The 23,614-nt window shown below is 41.3% G+C and overlaps 1 protein-coding gene across 1 annotated transcript; it reads right to left on the bottom strand.

Moving 5' to 3' along the window:
• Positions 1-2,454: 2,454 nt before the first annotated feature.
• On the bottom strand, positions 2,455-23,190 carry BHMT (betaine--homocysteine S-methyltransferase). Its single transcript, XM_017870903.1, has 8 exons — positions 23,055-23,190; positions 18,884-19,016; positions 15,430-15,548; positions 14,273-14,464; positions 13,469-13,616; positions 8,818-9,000; positions 7,060-7,288; positions 2,455-3,809 (listed from the first exon to the last, which is right to left on the bottom strand). Exons 1-8 carry the CDS (start codon positions 23,085-23,087, stop codon positions 3,473-3,475), a joined length of 1,374 nt encoding a protein of 457 aa, XP_017726392.1. The 5' UTR covers positions 23,088-23,190; the 3' UTR covers positions 2,455-3,472.
• Between the last annotated feature and the right edge of the window lie 424 nt (positions 23,191-23,614).

The raw sequence follows: 23,614 nt of genomic DNA, 5'->3' as shown, positions 1-23,614 counted from the left end.
TTCGTATTATTCCTGTAACTCACAGCAGCATAAATGATGGCAAATGTCTCTCTCACTTTCCATCATCTTAATTTATCTATCCAATCCAATGCCAGCAGAATGTCTCCAGCTACTTGAAAACTGCAAACATTTTCTGGCCATTCCTTTCTCTCACCATACTCCCACCAATTTTACCAAAGGATCCTACCCTTTCTGTTACCATTTTTGAGAATTATTTGCATTTGCCCGCCTTTCGTCATTTTCTGTTCAAACACTAAATATTCCTTCCTGAAGATGTTTAGAAATACTATACCTTGTTATCTCTAATTCTGTCTTTTAATGTCCCACCAGGCATACTATTTCTGAAGTCGTTCCTAAGGCCTATTTTTCGCTCTTGAAATTGACTTCTTCCTCCTTTGTTATCTAAGAGCCAGGGTCCTTGACCTGGCAGATAACATGTGGGAGGTTCCAGACTGACTGAGTGGATGTTATTGACTAACAGGGAGGCTATTTGGGAGAACACACTGTAATGCCCTCAAGCCCTTCAGTGTGCTCAAGACTGGAAAAAAAAGGTTTCTGGGGAAAATGGGGATCTAGTTGGAGATGCATAAAGCCTGCCTGCCTGCCTGCTCTCCCACAGTCCCTCCCCGCCCTCCTTCCTCCATCCCTCCGTCTCTCCTTTCTTTCCTTCCCTCCCTCCCTTTTTCCCTCCCTTTCTCCCTCCCTTCCTCCCTTCCTTCCTTTTTTTTTTAATTCCTGACTCAAACTTGTTAAAGGCTTTTCTTGATGGGTGCTTTGTCTTGGATGTGATTCAGATCCACATGTCTTAAGAAAAAACTGACCAAAACCAAAAAGAGGGCTTCAGACATTTCTGTCATTTACTGTTACAGCTTAGCCTGATGAAATAACTTAAGTTCAAACAAAATAAGGCTACTCATGCATTTCCTGCTGACAACCTGCTGCCCCCATCTGGAGAAGTTGGGAACAGACGTTTTTGATCCATTCCTGCGCAGTTCTTGTTTCCTTTAGGGGTCTGCATTGGCTTGGCTATCTTATCAAAGGTGCTTTGCTACAGTGTGTAGAAGTGTCAGGGCATAAACTGCAAACAGTTTATTTAGTGAGTTTATGTTTACTCTGAGTAATGCCAGAAAACTTTATTTTATTCCTGGCTGGAGGATGACTCCTTAGTTTTGTGGACCATCTGTTGTGGTACTGCCCCCCAGCTCCCCCAACCCTTCCTACAAGAAGCCGTCTTTCTTGACAGCCTTGGACTAGCAAGAAGTGCTTCCTGACTTTGCATCCTGCCTTGGTAATCTTATCCTTGAAAGGATAGTTTGGACTTTTGATCTCTAAGGTCCCTCTGGCTTGGAGTCCATAAAAAATATTTACCAGTGAGAAATGTCTCTATTTAACATAAATCAACCCTTAGGTATTAAATGAGCATTCTCTCTTGAACAAGATTTCTGGACATAAAATTCACGTGCTTCGAGGAGGGACTGAAATTTTAAAAACCATTTCAAAATATGTACTATACCACTAGGAGGCAGTGTTGACATATAATTTAATTCAAGAATCTCTTCACCATAGCTTCTTTTCAGGGAAATATTTTAAAAAATCAATGGATATAAAAATGATTAAAGGTTATAATATTTTGGTGGCAATAAAATTCTGAAAAGAATATTAAAGGGACATGCATTTTACACAGTAATAGAACAGCAAGTCCAATAACATATCATCTGTGAGTGAAAGCTTTAAATACTGAGCTTGGTTTGAGAATATAAGAGAAATGATAGATAACAACTTTGCCAAAAGAAAAAAAAACAAAAATAAAAAGGGGAGTTCACTCTTGTTTCATCTTGGTCATATGCAGCCTCTGAAAGTTGTGCTGCTTTGGCTCTGTTTCTATGCATTGGGGGATTAGGGGTGGATTATTAACTCTTAGTAAGAAAATTCTGGCAATTTCTTTGCCTTTCCATTTATTTGTTTATTTGACAGAGTCTTGCTCTGTCTCCCAGGCTGGAGTGCAGTGGTGCAATCTCGGCTCACTGCAGCCTCCACCTCCCAGGTTCAAGTGATTCTCATGCCTCAGCCTCCCGAGTAGCTGGGACTACAGGCACATGCCACCACACCCGGCTAATTTTTGTATTTTTAGTAGACACAGGGTTTCACCATGTTGGCCAGGCTGGTCTTGAACTCCTAACCTCAAGTAATCCGCCCACCTCCCAAAGTGCTGGGATTACAGGCGTGAGCCACCACACCTGGCCTATTTTTGTTTTCTAGAATTCCCTGTCTGGCTCTCCAGAAAGAGCCAGTAGGGCCTCTTTTCCTTTAAAATACTGCCAACCTGCTCCTTTAAAATTCCAGCCTACTTGTGAAGTAGGTTTTTCTTTTAAATAGGTGAAGAAATTGAGGTATAGAGGTTTCACGTAAGACTTAGCAAATTGTAGAACCAGGATAAGAATAAAATACAAGCAATATAGTCTCATTGCTCTTCTTTTTAATAGCTGAAAAGAATTACAATTTCAAAACAGTTCAAACAATTCAAGAATGTTTATGAAAGCAGCATGACCTCTTTTCTAATACACTGAGGGTAGCCATGTTTCTTCTAATAGTCTTGTATCTTCAGGCTTGAGCTTTTGTAGGAGAGTAGATATTAATTATCAGAGAAAAATACCGTAGTTCTCAATCTAGGAAACCAGGCTAGAGTTTGGAGAATCTCTACTTTTTTCTTATTATATTTTTTAAAAGCTACCAACTAACACAAGCTCACTCTGCTTAGCCTTATGGCCCAGAGGCATCCAGTGTTGACCAGGATGGAGAGGGCTGAAATATCCATCTCTCCTCCCTCCTCCCCATTGGTCTATGTCTTTTACTGGTAGAAAAGTGGGTCAGGAAACAGAAGAACTCTGGAACTCTGAGAGCAGGACTCTGGGTATTGGATATTTATTGATCAAGTCTCATATGACTGACCTGCTTATAAGAATAAACTTAAACAGGATGGTCTCCTTATCTGAAGTGTCCTACAGCAATGTTTTTCAAACTGTGAATCCAAACCCAGTAGTGGGTCTTAAAAATCCATTTGAAAAGTCTCAACTAGTGTGTTTTGTAAATGAAATAGAATGAAAAGGAATGGAACAGAAAATGCTAAGATGGATCACACATTTAATTTTGACAGTAAGATGTGATGTGTTTTGTGGGTCATTATATAAATTGTGTTTCTTACTAAGGGTCATGTTCAAAAGAGCTTGGAAGTCCCTTTCCATAGCACTTTCTGTCCCTGGCTGGTTGCTGAGTTCTTTATGACAGTTCGTGTCTCATCCTCTTTGCTAGCCTACCAACTTCTTTAAGTGGGATTAACATCTGAATTACTTTTCCTGTGCTCCAGTGATTTCCATAATACCTTACACAGAGTGGGTGCTTAGTGAACCTGTTCAAGATTTACTTTGTACTTATTTTGCTCCTAAGAAAACTTCTAAAACATACTTTAAAATTGTCAAGTGCTATTTGTAATTCTATTTTGTTCAGGTAATAGCAATAATATGTGTAGGATGGCATTCATGAAAACACTGCTTTTTAACCCTCTTTTCCTTATTTGTAGGAACTGTGGCTCAAACACCAGAAATTTATCAAAAATAGCCTCCATTGAGGTTACTGTGATTTGAATTTTGTTTTCAAAGAGCTCTTTCAGCTGCTGCTCAGTTGTGGCTTCTTTCTGCTGCATCAGCTCGGCTGTTCCTTTGGTCACTCCCCAGCCATCTGGCTTTGACATTGAGGGGTTGTATGGCCGGCCCGAGGCTATCCGAAGATTCTCCCAGTATTCCTTCCTGGCCCTGTGTCAACAAAACACACGACATCAGACTCCTCCCCTAACTTTGGTCTTTATGTCATGGAACCATTTAAAAATTATATAATATTTTAAATAATTTCATGCAGCACACAAAGTTGCCTATCAGACATTAAAAAGCAAAGGTGTCAATCTCAGCCACCTGTGTGGACAGTCTGTGGTTGTTTGGCTTCATCATGATTCCTGACTCCAAATTTATATGCTACTGATAAACAATCATTTGCTTACACTTATCCACACATTAATACTTAACAGGAAAAGTATGACATACCATTAACACAGTGAAAAAATTATGTGCTCAGGGTAACTAAGCAGCACAGTAGCATCACTAGAATACCTGTGGCAGCTGCTGAACAGCAACAACCAACAGCGGCAGGCTTTCTCTCCATCCGTGATGCCGTGTTTTCATTAAAAGGTTACTGTACATTGTATTTTACTTCTATAGATGAGAAGAAACATCAGAAGCAGTGGAGGGACTGGGAAGCGGTCCACTCTGCTGGATGGCTTTTTACAGTGTTTCCTCTAGAGGCATCTGCCTCATTAACAACGGATTTGTTGGGAGGCCGAGATGGGAGGATCACAAGGTCAGGAGATTGAGACCATCCTGGCTAACCCGGTGAAACCCCGTCTCTACTAAAAAATACACAAAAACTAGCCGGGTGAGGTGGCGGGTGCCTGTAGTCCCAGCTACTCGGGAGGCTGAGGCAGGAGAATGGCGTGAACCTGGGAGGCGGAGCTTGCAGTGAGCCAAGATCAGGCCACTGCACTCCAGCCTGGGCGACAGAGCGAGCCTACGTCTCAAAAAAAAAAAAAAAAAAAAAAACAACGGTTTTTGTCCTAGAAGGCGCCCTTTGATGTAAAAACTGATATGATTTCTTGTTCTGTTATAAATGCATACTGAGGGAGCTGTCTTTGGATTCTAAGAGTGCATCCATTAAAACACACATTAATCTGGACTAAAAAATCCACCCCCTCACCTCAATCTGTAAGTCTAAAATTACTTTGAATTTCCTTTTTGAGACAGGGTCTCACTCTGTCACCCTGGCTGGAGTGCAGTGGTACGATCTTGGCTCACTGCAACCCCTACCTCCCAGGTTCAAGTGATTCTCCTGCCTCAGCCTTTTGAGTAGCTGGGATTGTAGGTCTACACCACCATACCCAGCTAATTTTTTATAGAGACAGGGTTTCACCCTGTTGCCCAGGCTGGTCTCAAACTCCTGAGCTCAAGTGATTCGCCCACCTTGGCTTCCCAAAGTGCTGGAATTACAGGTGTGAGTCACTATGTCCACTTTGAATTTCTTCTTTTAATATATGCACAGGAAAAATTTGGGATAGGAGTACTGTCTATTCCACTTACACTACCTCTCCTTCCTCACATCCTCATGAGCCAGCTGAGTTCACCTTGGTTGTTCCTCCCCAAACCCTGGATAACTTCTGCACCTCTCACTCTGCAGGTTCCACTTCTGCCCTTCGATTTCCTTTGCTTCCTTCTGGCTCAGGCCTCAACCTGTCTGCTGTCCCTCCTAGCAAGTCTTCTTCACATGGCAATTACAACTTGCTGACTTTCTAATCTAACCTTGCCCTGGATTACCTGAGACCCCACCCCAGGCTCCTCTTTGCCTTTGGGATGGGGTCCGACGTAACTCATGAGCACAAATAAAGAGGCTGCCTCCTCCTCCTTCTTCCAACAAATTCTGTCTCTGCTATTCTCAAATTTCTAGTTTCTCAATGTGTCATTCTCTTTCCACTTCTCAGTGCTTTCCTGAGGGTTGTTCCTCTAGCAATGTAATGCCTGTATCAGAATTCAACTCAGGCATCAGCTTCCTTATAAATCCTTCATGCACCCTCCCTCTGCCTTTTGCCCCATGGGACATTAGCTCAGGCCCTGCACACCTGTGCACATCTTCATCCTTGGACTTACTGTATTGGACATTACCTGTTTAGCATTCTGCCTGCTAGATTGCTAGCTCCTTGTTTAGCTTGCTACCTCAGCATCCACAACAGCATCTGACAGATAGTTGTGCTCTGTTAATAGCTGCTGAACAGAGTGAAACTGCTACCTTTGCTTGGAGCACCCGTCCTCTACCTGCTTCCTAGTTCTCTATATGGTAGAAGCCTATTGAGCCTTCAAAAGCCAGCCCCAAAACCCTTCTTTTAAAATATCTTTATGGTAGGCAAAGATAGTCATTCTCTTCTTTTGTTACTTTTCTATCCATACATCTACTAAAGCAGCTACCACAGTATAATACATTGGCTTTTGTATTCGTTTACCCAGTAGACTGTGAGTCTCTAAGCCACAGCTTTTCATTTCTGTATTCCTACTGCCCTGCCCAGTGCCTGACATAATTTTTTTTACTAGTATATTATTCATCTTCCCCATTGGAATGTAAAATCTGAGGGCAAGGACCTTGCCTGTCTTATTTGCCACTGTATTCCCAGCTCTGAAAATCATGCTTGATATAGTATTAGCTTTACTTAAGTGATCCTTAACTCTTAAAAATCAATGCAATTTAAGATTATTGTGCACCACATTAATGGTAATTTACTAGAGCACGAAATCACATTTCATTGCCACTTACATTTATTTATATTCTTATATATATAAACCGCCGTATATTAGTATAATTTTTTTTTTTTTTTTTTTTTTTTTTTTTTTGAGACAGAAGGTCTCACTACCTGTTTGCCCAAACTGGAGTGCAGTGGCGTTGGATATTGGCCTACCTGCAACCTATGCCTCCAGGTTCAAGCAAATTACCTAATTGCATCAAGCCCCTCCAGCAATCCCAAGTAGCTGGGATTACAGATGTGCACCACTATGCCCAGCTATTTTCTTTTGTATTTTAGTAGAGATGGAGTTTTGCCATGTTGCCCATGCTGGTCTCAAACCCCCGAGATCAAGTGATCCGCCTACCTTGGCCTCCCAAAGTGCTAGGATTATAGGTGTGAGCCACCGCACCCAGCCTATATTTTTACATTTTTTTTTTTTTTTTTTTTTTTTTTTTTTTTTTTTAGTTCTTTTTCTTTTCAAAATCCAAAATCAGGCCAAATACATTCTATATTCTTAAAACAATCTCCAGAAATCACCTAGTAAGGATGCTTTATAAACATCTCTGGGAGAGAATTTGGGGATGACTGATTCTTCATCATCACACAACAAATTCGCTGCACTCTTCTAAACGGCCCCACTTGAACATATTCATAATCTAAATTAGTTTGGGATAGTAAAAGACGCTTACCTTGCTCTAACCCAGGGTTTGGTGTGCATGTCCAAACCACTTCCCCAGCTGCCATGTTTTTCCGAAGCTGGTGGCAAAAAGCCCCTTTCTGGGGCCAGCTCCTCTGCAATTGCCCTGATGTGGTAGGGCTCAAATCCACAGCACCCGCCAATGTATCGGACCCCCAGGTTGTAGGCTTCTCTGGCGTATTTTTGAATATCCCATCTGGTGGCAACTCTGGGTTCCAGTCCTGTAATAAGTGGCATTATGCCATTAGGCATTATACATTCTTTTCATAAAAATTCAAGATAAGTAGTTACAAGTATGTAATTTTCAATAAATGAATTGTTTTCAATATTCAATTCTTGCATTTAAGAAAAACTTTGCTACTTTGTGTTATATGTTCACTTTTACATGCTGTGGTATCCAGTCTTCAGGAGAGTTCCAAATGACCCCTGCCTTTTGATGTTTTTCCCTTTGTGCAGTCCCCTCTTGCATTATAAAGGGCTGGTCTGTGAGATCCATAGAATATGGCAGAACAGGCATGTGACTTCAGAGGCTAGACTATACAAAAAATTATGGTTTCTACCTTGTACTTTCTTGGAGCACTCACCCTGGGGAAAGCCAGCTGCCATGTTGCAAGCATCACATGTTGCAAGCATGTTTTCCAGCATCACAGTGAAAAGGCCCATGAGCTGAGGAACTGAGGCCCCCAGTCAACAGACAGCAAGAAACTGACACTAACTCCCAAAAGCCAATTAAGTGAGCTTGGAAGTAGATCCCCCAGCTCCCATCAAGCCTTCAGATGATAATAGTCCTGGCCAATATCTGAACTCCAACCTCTTAGGAGACCCTGAACCAAAACCACCTAGTTATGCTATCCCTGAATTCTTGACCTGGAGAAACTGTGAGATAAGAAGTGGTTTTTCAAGCTACTACATTTTGCATTAATTTAATGTGTTATACAGCAGTAAGTAACACAAATGCCTTGCCTTTATTCCTTCGTGGTTCCTCCAAAGTGATTGTATTTTATAGTATCTTACTTGCCTAAGGGTCCCTATAAAATATAGGATAGGGTGTAAAGACCTTAGAAGGAAGTAGGAGGCTGGGCATGCCCTGCCCCTATTGACCGCTCTGGCTTAATTTTTGACATCAACCCACCCCCTCTTCCCAAACCTGCTGGGAAACTTTTTCCTTCTGCCTGGACTGCAAGTATCCCCTCACTTCATCTGCTTGGTCTCTTCATTAAAACTTGTTATACAGTCACTCGATTATTGTATCTTGCCTGCAATCCCAAAACTCTGGAGTAGCTGAGCCATATTAAAAATTGGAGAAAAGGACCTTAGAGATAACTGGTCTAACTTTATTTTCCCAATAGGGAATTTGAGAGCTAGAGGAATTCAAAGATTTTCCTAAAGTGACAGGACTTAGCAACAGAGCTGGAACTAGAGCTAAATATCTGTTGATTCCCCCATGGGAGGGCATCCTCACCAACCCCAAAGTATGACTCATTGGTTGCCTATTTAGATACTGATTCACTTCAGGTTTTATATTTAAGTTGAAAGGTCTTTTTTGCTAGCCAGGACCATCCTTTCCTTCTGCTCTTCTCTAATACCCAAGGGGCTTTTGGCTGCAGGGACAGAAACCAGGGACAAGACATGAGGAGACACCAAGCCATCTCTTCACCATGACAAAAGATCTCTGGGTATAGATTTACTTGAGTTTTTACATGAATATCAAATGAAGATATTGAAATGATTTATCAAATGTTGGTCTTACCAAACGGGAATTCTGGGAGATCGATGAATCCCTGCTTGTTGCAGTCGGGAGTGTGATAAACCAAGGGCTGGCTCATCAGGTGAGCTTTCAGTCGGGCAGCCTCCAAGGCCTCTTTCATGAGCTTCACTGTTTGTAAACTAATGGTGGGGTCAAAGTGGCAGTTCACACCAATGATAGATGCTCCTGTGGGTGGGGAGAACATGATAGCCTTAGGGATGCACCACAAACCAGCAGGACCAGCTCTCCTCTCTTCATCAGGAATCAGGAAGCTTTTTTTATTTTTTAAGGCAAAGTCTTACTCTGTCGCCCAGGCTGGAGTACAGTGGTGTGATCTCAGCTCACTGCAGCCTCCACCTCAAGCGATCAAGCAATCCTCCCACCTCAGCCTCCCAAGTTGCTGTGACTACAGGTGTGTGCCACCACGTCTGGCTAATTTTTGTATTTTTTTTTTAAATAGATATGGGGTTTCACCATGTTGCCCAGGCTGATTTCGAGCCCCTGAGCTCAATTGATCCAATAGCCTCCTAGACTGTTGGGATTACAGGCATTAGCCACCATGCCCAGCAGGAAGATTTTAATTGGAACAATGAACTGGAAGCATAGCACTGGGTCCTCATTCCCCACAAACCTCTCTTACCTTTGAGTGAGAATGATTACTAGCAGGCAGGAAGTGCTTTCTGTGAAAAATGCTTTGAAGAGTCTGGTATAATTGAAGTGTCATCTTTTTTTTTTTTTTTTTGAGACAGAGTCTTGCTCTGTTGCCCAGGCTGGAGTGCAGTGGCGCGATCTCAGCTCACTGCAGCTTCCGCCTCCCGGGTTCAAGCAATTCTCCTGCCTCAGCCTTCTGAGTAGCTGGGACGTCAGGCACGTGCCACCACGCCAGGCTAATTTTTGTATTTTTAGTAGACACAGGGTTTCACCATCTTGGTCAGGATGGTCTCCATCTCCTGACCTCATGATCTGCCCACCTCAGCCTCACAAAGTGCTGGAATTACAGTTGTGAGCCACCACGCCCAGCCCTGTCCATCTTTTTTCAAAACAAAAATTATTAGTTTTTTTAAACTTCAAATTTTAGTAGTCAAACTTTCAACGTTTGACATTATGTTGCAAGCACAATAATTTTTAAACACTCCCAGCTGCTAGATTACACCTGTGTTTATCATACTGCTTACTTGAGGTGTAAATAAATGTTCCTTTTCACCAGGCCAGCTTAATAAGTTCATTAGCCTTCTTGGGCACAGCAGCAGAATGTAATTTAGAAAAAGGTTTTTTAGACATGTGTTTTCTAGAAGGAATTTTGTGTCTAGGATTAATAGTTTGGGGAAAAAGAATCTTAAAAATCCTTTGACTTCAGCTACTCAATGTGGTTACTAGCCTATCAGTCATTTTGACAAGCTTTTAATTTACATTTCAGCCTCCCCAGACTCACAACTATATGGGATTGTCTTCCTATAGTATTCTTGTAAAATTTGGTGTTACGAAGTTTGATTTAGTGAGAACAAAATATGTTTTAGATATTTCATTTTCTTCAAAAACTTTCTTTATAGTCGTTATGTTCTTAACTATATTTGGACCAAAGATGATTTACCATGGCAATCACTAGACATGATTTTGGAAGTTTCCTCCTCCAGAAGATTTGAGAAGGCATCATGACATAATAATTCTTTTACTCTATCCTCTCAAAGTGGGAGGAATTCCCAAATAGGAGTTTTCTTTCTTTTCTTTTCTTTTTTTTTTTTTTGAATTTTAAAATTGTGGTAAAATATATATCATGTAAAACTGGGCATTTTAACCTTTTTTAAAAAATTTATTTTTGTAGATACAGGGCCTCATTATGTTGCCCAGGCTGGTCATGAAATTCTGGCCTCAAACGATCCTCACACCTTTACCTTCCAAAGTGCTGGGATTATAGGCATGAGCCCCTGCATCTGGCCCATTTTAGCCATTTGTAAGTGGCATTAATTAGGTTCACAATGTTGTGCAACTATTATCACTGTTTCCACATTTTTTCGATACCCCAAAGAGAAACTGCACCCATTAAGGACTAACTCCTTATTTTCCCCTTCTGCTAGCCCCTGGTAACCTCGAATCTACTTTCTGTCTCTGTGGATTTGCCCATTCTAGATATGTCATATAAACAGAATCATATGATATTTGTCATTTTGTGAGTGGCTTAGTTTACTTAGCATGATGTTTCCAAGGTTCATCCCTGTTGTGGCATGTTTGAGAACTTCATTTCTTCTTATAGCTGCATGATATTTCATTGTATGGATACACCACATTTTGTTTTATCCATTCACCTGTTGATGAACTCTGAGGTTGTTTCTAAAGGACTTTTTTGGGCCAGGTGTGGTAGCTCATGCCTGTAATCCTAGCACTTTTAAACTTCCTTTTCTGTTGTAGACTTTCAATACCATCTATACCCAGATCTCTCCCATATTTCTCTCTCTTACCCTGACCTTCCCATTGGGCTCCAGACTTGAATATTGTGGATATATACAAGTTTCCAGAAGTAAATATACTTGTATGTGTGTGTGTGTGTATACATATATATCCAGAATATGTGTGTGTATATATACATATACTTGTATGTATAGATATACTTGTATGCTTCATATATATTATATATATATTCATCAGATTGTGTATACATATACTCACAAGTATATATATCCACAATATCCAAGTCTGGAACCCAGTAGGAAGGTCACTGATATCAACTAAGCTATAAACTGTTGAAAACTTTTGACTACCTTTTTTTTTGGATGTTGTGCTGCCAGAGTTTCTCTTTCCTTGCTGAACTTCATTCTATTAATAAATTAATAATATGTTGGCTATTTATTGGATGTCTTTTAGGTGTAAGCCTCCTTGCAAGAGATTATAGAGAAGTAGAAATAGAGGACATTGTTCCTGACATCAACAATTTTATCATTTAGCACAGGGTTTTCCGAGGTTTGGTCCATGGAAATAATGTTCCACGATCAATTAAGTTAGGAAGTAGCTGTTCACTACATCACCTTCTTGAAGACTAGGAATATATGTGAACATACCAAAGATTTTGATAAGTTCCACAGTAAAGATATCTGCTTAAGGCTGGGCGCGGTGGCTCACACCTGTAATCCCAGCACTTTGGGAGTCTGAGGCGGATGGATCATGAGGTCAGGAGTTCGAGACCAGCCTGGCCAACATAGTGAAACCCCATCTCTACTAAAAAATACAAAAAATTAGCTGGGCATGGTGGTGGGTGCCTGTAATCCCAGCTACTCGGGAGGCTGAGGCAGGAGAATCGCTTGAACCTGGGAGGCGGAGGTGGCAGTGAGCAGAGATCGCGCCATTGCACTCCAGCCTGGGCGACAGTGTGACAAGACTCCATCTCAAAAACAAAACAAAACAAGATATCTGCTTAATTCGGTTCAGCGCAGCCTTTTCTAAATGTATTTAACCCCAGAACCCTGTTAGCATTCTCGCTGACTGGAAACTAGACTGAGGCTATTCTTAATGAGTGGTATAAACAGCAGATGTTACAATTGCTGAGAGGAAAAAGTGATCACTTGGGGTAGGAAAAATTATGTAAGGATACATGGAAGTATAATTGGAACTAAACATTGGAAGATGGACTAGATTTACTAGACAGATTATTTGTTAAGGACCTATTATGTGCTACATGCTACGCTAGACACAGGATACTCAGTACTGAACTAAACAGTCTCTGCATTTATGGATCTTATAATCTAGTGAGGGAGTCAGCCATTAAACAGTTAAACAAATGAGATAAGTGAGAAGTGCTATGAAGAATACAGGATACAGTGATATAAAAAACTGTAGCCATCTACTCTGTACAGAATGAGGGAAGAATTAGATGCAGGCCATGCATTCATTCCAATTAACAATGGGGATAATGAAGGCCTCCTCTGATCTTTCTACAAAAAGTTAACTTGCCTCTCCCCTAGTTGTTGTATTTCCCCATGAAAAATTATGATTATACAATTTCGTCCCTAAATCTAAATATTTGTTATTATTAATGACAAGTATGAAAGTTATTTTCACGAAAATCAGGAGTTAGGTAAAATCAGAGATTAAACAAAATGCTAGTCAAAATTTCTCTATTATACAAAGTGAGTCAGGCTTTTTCCCTGACAATTATTTTCTGGGTTTAAAATGGGGCAGTTTTGAAAACAGTCTGTGGGTTTCTTCTAAATGACATGAAACCCAATATTTGGAATGGATTTACAATTATACAAAAGATATACTGGGTTGTCAGTGTTTTATATCAAGGATTTTCTGATTTATTATACCAATGATAAAAAGCAAAATATACTAGTAATTTATGAGACTGAAAAACTTTGGCAAACAGGGCAACTAACTTAAAAGTTATTAATGTTTAAAGACCTTACTTGTAGATGTTAAACCTCCAGCTAGGGCTAGTTGCTCCTTTCAGAAGCCTAGTGTGTGTGTGTGCATGTGTGTGTGTGTATGTGTGTATTTTTAAAACTTTTTTCCATCTGGGATTCAATAATACCAATATTCTTACAAAAGTAAATTAATGGTTTTTATGTTAATGAAAGTAGTATACACTGATTTGTAGACAGATGTGCACTCGCGTGTTCTTTTAAGACTTACTAATCACAAACTGATTGAAATCTGTCATCACCTGCTTTCACCAGGCGCACTGCACACTCGCCGGGGGGCACGCCATGCAAATCTCCTTCCGGGCCAATGCACATGGTTGCTGCCACAGGTTTACCAGATGCTATCAAGGTTTCAACTGCCCACACAGCTTCTTCAACATGTTCAAAATACTGGAATCAGTTAAGGTTAGAGTACTTTTAATATCGTTTCTTCCAAAACAATTTTTTTTTTTTTTTAAGACAGTTTCACTCTTTCACCCAAGCTGGAGTATAGCTCACTGCAACCTCCGCCTCCCATTTTCAAGCAATTCTCCTGCCTCAACCTCCCAAGTAGCTGGGATTACAGGCGCCCACCACCATGCCCAGCTAATTTTTGTATTTTTAGTAGAGATGGGGTTTTACCATGTTGGCCAGGCTGGTCTCAAACTCCTGACCTTGTGATCCACCTGCCTTGGCCTCCCAAAGTGCTGGGATTACAGGCGTGAGCCACCACGCCCAGCTTCTCCCAAAACAATTTGAAAACGTACTCTATTGCTTAAAAACTTCATTATTACTGTTTTCAAACTTTGAATTGTGACCCATTAGCATTTTTTAAATGAAATAGAATGATTTCTTACGGTAAATTGCAGTCAAAAAGTTGGAAAAACACCATATCAGATTAACTGAATCAAATTTATCAGAAGCCCTGAATTGGGAAACGATTTCAAAAAGTAAATATTACTATTACTAGTTATGATCGTCACCTAACCCCACACAGTACTCTTGAAAGCCAAAGGTAGAGAAAATGTACTAGGTGTATTTGTCTTATCTTCCACATTATTCTTTACCTCTGCAATCAAGAAGTCCACATTCTTCTTCATAAAGACCTCTAACTGTTGCAGAAATATTTTTTTGACTTCAGTTTCACTCTTGCAGCTAAGGTATGAAGGTGTCTGACTCACTCCTCCTGCTACCAAAGCATCTCCTTCATCAGCCACTTGTCGGGCAATGTCACAAGCAGCTTCACTGACTTTCTGCCCCTAAAATGGGTGAGTATATGAGACTTCTAAAATTTCATGTGAAATTGAAATAAAATTATTATTCAAACATTCACATCTTAGTTGTATATTTACAATAGTATCTTATTCCAGAAAATGACTGCTATGGAATAGTTCAAAGCTTTACCAAGCTGAACAGTTTGCAATAACAATAACACTAATAATAGTGATAGTAACAATAAATATATATTATATATGACATTACATTATACCAAAAATGTGTGAGATGGTAAAAGTGTTTACATTGAAGGATGTTATCTGGTATCTTCCAGTGCCTAAGATGCACTTAGAAGAGTACCTAACAAATAGTAGTGGTGGTGATGATGATTTGCTTTTATGAAATTAAATTTAAATAACTATAGAATTCAGGACATTTTTGTATATATATTCTCAATTAACAGATAAGTGCATAACTAACAAGGTCTTTTCTAATTATTTAGACTTTATAAGTTGTTTGTTATGCTCAACAAACAAAAAGCTCCCCAAACCTAGCACTGTATACTCATGGAATTTTGGAAACCTCAGCCTTGATGGGGTAAAGGGGTTGGTCCAACATCACAAAGTAGATGTGGTTGAGTCAGGCACTATTCCAGGTTTACTGATTTATTATGCCTACGATCTTTCCTCTAGCCATGCTACATTTAAAAACATTAAGGATGAAAGAATTTGTAAGGATGCCCAATTTACTCAGCAACTTAGTCAGGAGACTAGGAGAATCATAAATCATTAAATACCTCTTCTTTCATCTGCTTTGCTAAATGCCTCTTTGTTAATTTTGGGGATTACAGCTAAATAAAACCTAAGGCTGTTATTCATGCCTCTCATTTTTGTATTATTAGAAATAAAACAAAACTCTGAAGAGGCTGAACCCTTTTCTCTATGGGAGCTTTGTTGATGCAATGGGTCAACAATATCCTTCTAAAAGTTCCACAGCTGGTTTTACTCACAGATATCTTCTCTAAGACATAGTTTCCCCTGTTCTCCAGCTTGTCTTCACTTGCATAGAAGGTGAAGGTCTGCATGACGTTTGAGCCAGCTCTGAGGAACTCTCGATGAAGCTGGCGAACTGGGAGAGTGAAAGAGGAAATGCATAATTTCTATCTGTTTATTAACCCACAGTGTTTTCAAATGGCTCTCAGATAAACAAGCAGGAAAATAACTGCTTGAATTTCTGGTTGCTTGACATTTACACATCTTAGGGGTAGATGAGAGGCAGATCTGAAGTCTCTTGGCAACTCCTGCAAACCTACTGTGACTAGATGAAGGGTGGCCAGGGGGTGCTCATATTCCTGTATTTGCTCATCTTGTTCATTGTTTAACATTGTTTATCATTCATTGACTGTATTTGTGGATGGCACCCATGGACACAAGGGTGAACAATCCATTATCCTGTCTTTGGACAACTTTACAGTCTGTCTAGAAATAACTAACTACAGCACTGCATGGTTGGGTTGTGCAGGAAGAAGGGATCATTTCTACCCAGGACATGGGGCAAGGAGGTTAAGGAGGTCCGAAGATGAGGAATCATTTGAGCTGCACTTGGAAGAATTCTGTGCTATTGCCAGGCAGAGAAGGTGGGGAAGGGAATTCCCTCCAGAGAGAATAGCCTGAGCAAAGATAATAAGGCAGGAACAGGCATGGCATTTGGGGGAATGACAAGTACTTTGAATGGCTGGAGTTGATGAATCAGGGAAATATTTAGTTTTTAAGCAACTAGATGATGTAATTAGTACAGTCTTTTCAAAAGATAATTCTGGTAGCGGGGTGAAATAAGAATTGGAGCAGGATTTCCGAGCACAGATCCATGGATGCATGCCAAATGGCAAAGTTTTTTTTTTTTTTTTTTTTCTGAGAGTTTCATTCTGTCTCCCAGGCTGGTGTGCAGTGATGTGATCTTGGCTCACTGCAACCTCTGCCTCCTGGGTTCAAGCAGTTCTCTTGCCTCAGCCTCCCGAGTAGCTGGGACTACAGGCGCCTGCCACCACACCTGGTAATTTTTTGTATTTTCAGTAGAGGCAGGGTTTTGCCATGTTGGCCAGGCTGATCTTGAACTCCTGACCTCAAGTGTTCTGCCCGCCTTAGCCTCCCAAAGTGCTAGGATTATGGGTGTGAGGCCTCTAAATGGCAAAGTTTTATCAGCTGGAGGAAATATGGTGGGATTTTTTTTTTCCCATATAGCTAAATGTATTCAGTTTAAGAAATTATCACTTGTTTTAAAATAGCTGTCCTAAGCTATGGTTGCCCATTGGATCCCCTGCAAACTTATTTTAAATTATGGATTGGAATGTCAAATCCATAGATTTTCTGATTTAATTGGTTTGGAGTAAGGCATAGGCATCTTCTTTTAAAAGTTTCCCCAACCCATCTTTGTTTTCAGCCTTGTCAAAAACTGCCATTGTAAGATTGTGGAAAAAAACTCCTTTTATAAAATGATAGTGAAACTTGGATGATGGTTGTTTTTGTTAGGAGAATTAACTGGGCAAAGTAAGAAATCAGCATGCTATTAATATATCAGCTCCTGAAAATTATTTTGAAATTTCAGAGGTTTATGAAATCCAAAGGTCCAGGAGCAACTATATGAGAGGGTAGGAAATTGCTAGGACGCTGAAGTTCTTAGCCCTTGGGACTAACACCGGAGATGAGTCTATACTCATCTCTTGTATCCCAGAGGACTAGTACAGTAGAGTGCCTGGAACATAGAAACCTTGGTTTTTGTTTGTAAATAGATGAATACATAAGTGAAAAAAGCTTTTAAATTTTAGAAAATGGATTTGTAAGCTTGTAGTCATTTTCCATGATTTTTTAAATCATAGAAAGTTCTCAGTGGGACCTCAAAAGCATCCCTAAATTAGTGGGCTGCAAACTTGTTTTATAATAACAGAACCAATTAAAAATGTAGGGAGTCCCATATATCAGTCAGATAAACCCAGAGCTGCTGTGGTTGGAGAGGACTGAAAGGCCTATATACTAGGTTTCTGGATGCTAGGAAGAAATGGTTTATAACTATGAAGTCCACTCACGTGGTCCTTGGGTGGATTTCCAGAGGTTTCATGGAAAAACCCTGGAAATGTGTGCAAATTGTTATGTGTAAATACATTTTACAGTGCAGAAGGTCTATAAACTTTTATCAGATTTTTCAATAGGGCAGTGATCTCAAACAGTTGAAGACAACTCCTCACTCTTGATTATTCATCATGCTTCTAAAACTGCAGTAATTCTCTAAGTATGATCCATCTTAGAGTCACCTGGGGGCAATTATCAGAAAGGCAGATTCCTCAAACTCTTCCAGACCCCAATAACCTGAATTCATTGCTGAATTAAAACTGCTTCCACTGGGTGCAAGAACTATAACTTTGGGCATAAACTTTAGCAAGAGAATGAGGCTGGTAATTTCTGAGTATCCTTTCACCTACATTTTCCTGATCACAAGGTTCCCAGGTTCATCCTCTACCCATAATACGATAGGACTAGTCCCTTTTACACAATGATGTCACTTATGCTAATTGATTACCTTTTATGGCCTTAACTCCTCATTATATTACTTATTTTAACATCATAGAAGCTAAGTATACATTGATACATGATTACATATGTACATAGCATAGTTGGAGATTAGCCTTATAGATTTAGCTTGAGAAATGCAAGTTTTTGAAAGTCCACAGTAAACTCTAAAAGGTCAAATAAAATTCTGAAGTATTTCTTCAGTTGGGTAAGTTTGCAGCAAAACTATTTGGGGGCAAAATATGAACTGAACCAACATGAAGGTATTGATAAACATGTTTCAGTTAGTAAAGGTAGTCATATATTTTGATGCAAAAATGTATTAATGTGTTTCAATGGGGGCTGCTTCAGGGTCCATTGGGAGTGTTACATAATATGCTACTGTATTAACTTTCTAACATCCCCAGATTCCTGGATTCCAAGACACATTTGGCCCCAAAATGTGGTTTGGACAGGGGATTGTGGGCCTGTAGTATAACCACTCCTTTCTTGTTGCCTAGAACATGAAAAAGTCAGGCCCAGGCACCGGATATATAAAAATGTTGCAGGTGAAGTCCAGCTTGCAGGAAGACTCTTCAGGGGTTTCCATCAATTCTAGCTACCACTCAGTCTCAATTACAAAAGCACTGCAAATACACACAATCATTTGCATAAAATAGCTCAAGCGATCCTCCTGCCTCAGCCTCCCAAGTAGCTGGGACTACAGGTATGCACCACCATGCCCAGCTAATTTTTTAAAAAACTTCTAAGAGACTGGGTCTCCCCGTGTGCCCAGGCTGGTCTTGAATTCCAGGGCTCAAGTGGTCTTCCCACCTCAGCCTCCTGAGTTGCTGGGATTACAGGTGTGAACCACCACACCCAGCTCCTTTATGAGAACTTACAATAGTGCTCTGCACCAACCTGCTTCTGGGTGCTCAACAGCAGCTTCAGGAGTCCAGGGTCCTGCCTTTACGTAGCCCCTCTTCTCCAGTGCAAAGACAAACCCTCCATCTCCAATCACAATCTCTCCAGCATTTAAACGTTCTAGGATGCCCTAAAATTACAGATGAGGGAGGAAAAGGAGTTACTTGAGTGTTTAAGAGAATTTTCTATTTTTATTACTTTTGCTAACATATTCTTGTAGAGGTGTGGTTATTTTAGAATTTTCAGAGAAAAAATTATATTTTATGTATACATTTATGGCTATCTATAAGACAAACAACCAGAATGCTCATAAAATAAACATTTGTGTATTCCTTTGTATGTGATGGGGGTGGGGGTCTTTCAGAACATGTTAAAGAGTGTTTGAAGAATACCATGGGAGGTGTGTTTCAAGAACTATCTGCTGAGGGATTAAATGAAAAGATTTTGTTGTAAAGCCTCAAATCTGCACTTAAGCACAGATTCTTAAAATGGTAAATACTAGTCTTCCTACTCTATCAACAAGCTAAAGAGAGGGTTAAAATTGTTAAACAAGTTGAAATGGCATAGAATGCTTTTTTTTTTTCTTTCTTTCTTAGAGACAGGGTCTCACTATGTGCCCAGAGGAACTTGAACTCCTGGGCTCAGAAGATCCTCCAGTCTCACCCTCCCCAGCAGCTGAAACTACAGGCTTGTGCCACAGTGCCCAGCAATGCTATTAAGCCATTTTATTTTAAGACTGAAAAGGTGGCCACATCACTCAAAGACTTCTATCTTTGGTGTTAACATTGAGTTTCCGCAACAGTAGCTGTGCTATACAGACCAGGTTATAAGTGTGCGCATTCTGTACTCTATGATGAGAACAAGGAAGAAACAACTAAATAAAGTATTTGTTGAATGATTTTCAGCCCAGTCTCCGTACTTATTCCATTTACAATACTGTGCAGTAATCACCCTGTTGTTCTATAGATAAATTTGGAATTAAGAATTTTGAAAGGGTTTTGTGAATTACAAAGTAATTCTCCAGTTTAATAGTTTTTTTTTTTTTGTAATTTCAAAGAATCATAGACTTTAAAAATAAATAGTATTCAATTCAACTGAGATCTCTCTCTCATTTCACAAATGAGAAATCAAGACCCAGAGTCCCTGGGTAATTTATACATGGTCTTCCAGATGGGGAGCATAGGGCTTCCTGACTCTTTTATGCTTAAATAATATCTGTATTTGATTTTAAATGGGATTGGGGGTGGCAGGACAGCCCTGAAAAAAACTGCATAGTGTAAAGGAATAACTTGGGATGTATTTACCCAGTGTGTTCCATTTACTACCAATAACAGTGGATAAAACAAAAGCTGACATAATAACAAGCATTCCAGAAATCTGTGAGAGGCAATCACAGGATTTTGTATCCCAATTCCTTGCCGCCTTCTTAGAACCTCCCTCATTTTCATTCTCTTCCCTCCACTGCCCCTTCCCATGCCATTTGGACAGCTGGTGCTCAGAGAGAGGAAACAATTGACATTTCACCAGACAGAAGCAAAGTGGTAGGATTATGATGTGTGTTCCCTAATATACCTTTCAGATCAAAACATTTTCAAGCCATAATGTTGAAGCCATGTTATCTTCCGGGAGCCCATAAAATAAAAAAGCACTACAAAAATATAAATGGCTCACATGTCATTTTGAAATCCAAACATTCGTCATGATTGCAATGTGTCTAAATGTCGCATCTGAAAACTACAACTTTGATTATGATCTAATTAACAAGAACAATAATAAAATTATATATATTTAGTACCTCAACATTTTAATGTGCAGCATAGCTAAGGATCTGATGTTGGGTGGCAGGGTGGGTAGTGGCGATTCAACTACTATGTGGTTCATGCACTTGTTGAGTGAGTCTCTGGAAATACTATCTCTTACATTCTGTTGCATTTTAAAATTATCTAGACTTCAGGATTTTCTGTTCCCAAGCTAAACAGACTTTTTAAAAAACGGAATGTGCTATGAAAAAAATATACTGTTTTGTGAAAAGTATTACAAAACAGTATGTGTAATATCAGCCCATTTTGTTTAAAAGTACATATTTGCCTCAACAACAAACTAGCAGAATATACACCAGAATTTAACAGGCACTGTTCTTTGTGCTTTCCCTAGTTGTTTATAATGAACATGTGCAAGCTTTGTAACATTTGTTTTAATTTTAAACTCAAATGTGTAGACATGTTATTGTCCATATATTGTTTTAACACTGACATATGCATGGAAACAAGTTACTGAGGAAACTGTTTTTTTCCATCTTACATTCATCTGTTGCTTAGATAATTCTGTAAAGATAATTCTTTAAAATGTTATATTTTCTGAGTTTGAGTTTGGGGAATAAGTTAGAATTACATGGCTATGAGAATGGGGACAAACAAAAAATATCTATATCTATATCTATATCTATATCTATATCTATATCTATATCTATAGGAATCATCCTTCCCAGTCTCTATGGACTGTTAATTTAGTACATTTAAGGACTGGCGAAATTCTCACCCTCCTTGGACTGGTGACAGTCCATAGTCCTTTGCCATCTCAGCACCCACTCATGCCATCAACATGATGATGCATTTAGAATCTGTAACCGAATTGACCTTCTTCCTTGTGTAGAGGTCTTTTGATTTGGGAAGCCATCCCTTTAGAAACTGGGCATACCTCAGCTGGTTCTCCAGCAGGGCAGGCACTGGGATGACAGCTGGACCTTTCTCACTGTTCTTACAGCCCAGAGGATGCAGTTGGCCTGGCCCCCTCTGCTGCTTCCCTACCATTTTCCAGGGGCCTCTGTCGTGCCAGGCCTGGGACTGGGCATTTTGATACCAAAAGGTCAAGTTTATTCCCTCCTCCCTCCATGCTTCTCTCTCTTCCCACCCGTGCAGTCTCATTCCACGGCAGTCAGTCCATCTATCCATCCATTCGTTCCCCAAATTAGAGGAAGGCCTACCATCTGGACTGAAAACACTTCTCCCAACAAGCCACTGGCAAAGCCAAGAGATGGATTTGTTAATCTGGAGCTGGAATTGGGTTTTACAATTTCATCGACAGCCCTTCCTCAGTATCTTACCGCCACTCTGCCCATTTTTTCTTTCTTTTTTTTTTTGAGACGGAGTCTTGCTCTGTGGCCCGGGCTGGAGTGCAGTGGCCGGATCTCAGCTCACTGCAAGCTCCGCCTCCCGGGTTCACGCCATTCTCCTGCCTCAGCCTCCCGAGTAGCTGGGACTACAGGCGCCCGCCACCTCGCCCGGCTAGTATTTTTTAGTAGAGACGGGGTTTCACCATGTTAGCCAGGATGGTCTCGATCTCCTGACCTCGTGATCCGCCCGCCTCGGCCTCCCAAAGTGCTGGGATTACAGGCTTGAGCCACCGCGCCCGGCCGCCCATTTTTTTCTTAAACCATGTTTTCGAGGCTGACATTTCGGATGACATTTTTCTGTCATCTTGGACATCAAATTGCCTGTGAAAATCTGCAATCACCCAACCAGCGCCTAGTCCTTGGGTACAGCGAGAACCCGGCGGGGAGGCGGCCCCAACACCCGCGGTGCGGGTCCAGGAAAATGTCGGAACCAGCGCTGCCCACTCCTCCCCGTTATGTGCACGCCGGGTGCAGAGGGCGCTCGCGGCGGCCCCCGCGGACACAGATGCGGAGCACGCCAGGCGCGCTACGCAGCTCAGTGGGGACAGGATATCGCGCCTGTGGAGCTAGGAGCAGTGTCTCTGGGGAGTTTTTTGGTCTTGGGGTGCCAGGTTCAGAAGGTATTGGGAGGCTTGGAGTTCTGGGGACTCCCAGCCGTCGGGGATGGCTCAGAGGGTGCCTTTGGGTCTGAGGGGCAAGGATCACAGAAATCTGGGGCGCACTCTGGTCCAAACGGGGCTGCGGCTGGAGGGGAGAGAGAGGCGCTCTGGGGCCGCGCTCTGAATGTGGGCCAGGCGTGGGGAGGCTCAGAGGTGCCTTGGGGTACCGCTGGAGAAGTTCTGGAAGCACATTCTGGTCTGAGGCTAAGGGACGAGAGCGAGCAGGAGGATGATGGGTCGCAGGCAGGGTCCGAGGGCCCCTCTGAGCTCCCAGAGGCTGGGGTACAGAGCAGGTGGGAGGGGGAGGAGAGCGCCCTCGGGTCCCCTGGAGACTCACCTTCTTGGCCTTTTTGCCCCCAGCGGGTGGCATCTTCGTGGTGTCCAGACAGGTGGTCGACACGGATGCGGACCGACTAGGCGAGCCTTCCCGCTGAGCAGCCCCGACCTGCTCCGAGTCCGCAGCCTGCCTCTTTATACCCACAGTTGGGCGCGGGGAGGGCCTCCCAGCCACAGCGCGGGCCAGCGCAGGCCTTGGGCGGGAACACGCCCACCAGCCCTTCATCAGGCCCGCCTCCTGTTGGGAACCTAGCTTGCCAAGGAGGTGATCCAGATTGTTCACCCGAATGGGTGGAACCACCGAAAAGTAAGATAAGAAAAAGCGATGTTGCCACTCGCTTAGATTTCAAACCTGCCTAGCGTCCCTTTTGCCTCTTGCACTTTTGCCCTGACCCTAACCGTCCTCTTGCTGGCCTGCACTATGGCCCACTTAGGCTGCCAGAGAGGCCTCTGAGAAGTCCATTCGATGCTCAAATATTTGTCAAAGGCCAAAGCGTCAAGATTATGGAATTAGGGGATGGTCCTGGAAGATCTTCAGCCTGGAGTGTGATCTCTTGTGTG

This window comes from Rhinopithecus bieti, unplaced genomic scaffold, assembly GCF_001698545.2.
Source record: "Rhinopithecus bieti isolate Rb0 unplaced genomic scaffold, ASM169854v2 scaffold_5216, whole genome shotgun sequence".
In the NCBI taxonomy this organism is placed as follows: Eukaryota; Metazoa; Chordata; class Mammalia; order Primates; family Cercopithecidae; genus Rhinopithecus; species Rhinopithecus bieti.
Note: the sequence above shows the minus strand (reverse complement) of the source record. Positions and strands in the feature narration are given on the sequence as shown.